The sequence below is a fragment of the Blastocystis sp. subtype 4 genome (genome assembly GCF_000743755.1).
Source record: "Blastocystis sp. subtype 4 strain WR1 chromosome Unknown seqid_0785, whole genome shotgun sequence".
NCBI lineage: Eukaryota > Bigyra > Opalinata > Blastocystidae > Blastocystis > Blastocystis sp. subtype 4.
The window spans coordinates 1-1,610 of record NW_014568762.1 but is presented as its reverse complement, the minus strand read 5'-3'; the positions used below and the strand labels follow the sequence as shown (position 1 = coordinate 1,610).

The following is a 1,610-nucleotide window of genomic DNA, read 5'->3' as shown; positions in this document are numbered from 1 at the left end:
CTGCTTTAGTGAAATGGTTAGAAGATTTCCTTCGAAGTCTTGATTGAAGTTACTTTTTTATTAGTCTGTTTATGTTGACTTGTTTTTTATTACATCAAAACACTGCTTCTTATGAGAGTATCATATTATTCAAGTGGGATACTTCGATTATGGATTTATCCATATCTTATGTATGCATCAAACAATTCATGCTCGTTGAAAAATGAAATGACCTTCAGAGTCCTTCTTACAAGCCATACACATCCACTTATCATCATGTTGTACTCGTTCCCACTCTTCTTCACCTTGATGAAGCATAATACAATTGCTGCAAATCGAATGAGAACAGAAATCACAAAGAACCACATTTCCTCCATCTCCACAGCAACAACAATCCATATCATGTTCTTCATCCTGACACCATGGATTCTCATTGTACTCTTTCAAGCATTCATTACACAGGTAAACATACCGAAATAAGGGATGATCCTTCAGATTCTATTCTTATATTCCATCATTCGAACTACCTCTCGATCACCACAATGAGTACAGAACTTTCTATCATCTGTGTTACTGCGATAATCATTTGCTGTAGAGTACAATGAGAACTTCTCCATTTTGGTTTTCAGCTCATCGAAATGGAAATGATCACAGAGGTGAACTAATTCCTTTAATATCTATGATCAAGCTCTTGACGTTTGCCTACCGCAGCAGGAGTATCCTCTACATCCTCTTCTTCTATATCTGAATAACCATTGATTTCAGAAAGCCTCTTCTTAAAGGAGAGCAATGTATCTAGTGTTTCTGAAACAGATGATGTATGATAGAGAATATCTTCCGTTTCATCAGCCAGTAATTTGAGTTCAGAAGTCCTACATAAGACTCTTACCAAGAAGATACAATGAAAGTTGTTCAAGGAAATCAATAAATAGGTTATTGACAGATTCCAGAGAGTATGGCAAAAGACTACCATTGTAGGCAATCTCAACCTTCTTTTTTGACTTCTTTTGTTTTTTGGGTTGAGAATAGGGTTTAGGAGAGGAACCGGATTCTTTTCGCTTTTGAACTTTGCTCCCCTCAAAAACACTTCCATATTTCGATTTGAGTTCATCGAAGTTCTTTACTATTTCATCTTTCTTTTCATTCACAATACACTGTTGCCTATTGATTGTCATTATCATGAATCCTTACTTATGATTCTTCCAATCAGCGATTTGACACTCTTCGCTGCAGTAAGTTCTCTTAAGACATCGATCACAACTACAGATGATTAAACAACCAAGACCAAACCAAAAGAGCGCCTTTTTGGCGCACCGTGGATTTTGACATATTTCACTTAACCCTTGCATAAAAATGGTTGTGAATGTCTAATTCACGGAATTGACGATATTCAATCAATGAAAACAGGTCATATTCCGCGGGGAATTGACTCTATTCTAACTATGGTCTGATTGGTTATATGTTATCCTACCATATCTTCTTCTGATATAATCTAAGTGCGAAAATGAATCAGATACATATTCAGGAGAAGATTTGATGTAATAAAAAACAAGTCAACATAAACAGACTAATAAAAAAGTAACTTCAATCAAGACTTCGAAGGAAATCTTCTAACCATTTCACTAAAGCAG

At 35.6% G+C, this 1,610-nt stretch overlaps 1 protein-coding gene across 1 annotated transcript; it reads right to left on the bottom strand.

Moving 5' to 3' along the window:
• Positions 1-186: 186 nt before the first annotated feature.
• Positions 187-1,328, bottom strand: JH06_5473 (hypothetical protein; the record flags this gene model as incomplete). The annotated part of the gene is made up of 6 exons (XM_014669258.1): positions 187-477; positions 507-656; positions 686-851; positions 880-1,140; positions 1,171-1,239; positions 1,270-1,328. The coding sequence occupies 6 exons, from the start codon at positions 1,326-1,328 to the stop codon at positions 187-189; spliced, it is 996 nt and encodes a 331-aa protein (XP_014524744.1).
• Positions 1,329-1,610: the final 282 nt, after the last annotated feature.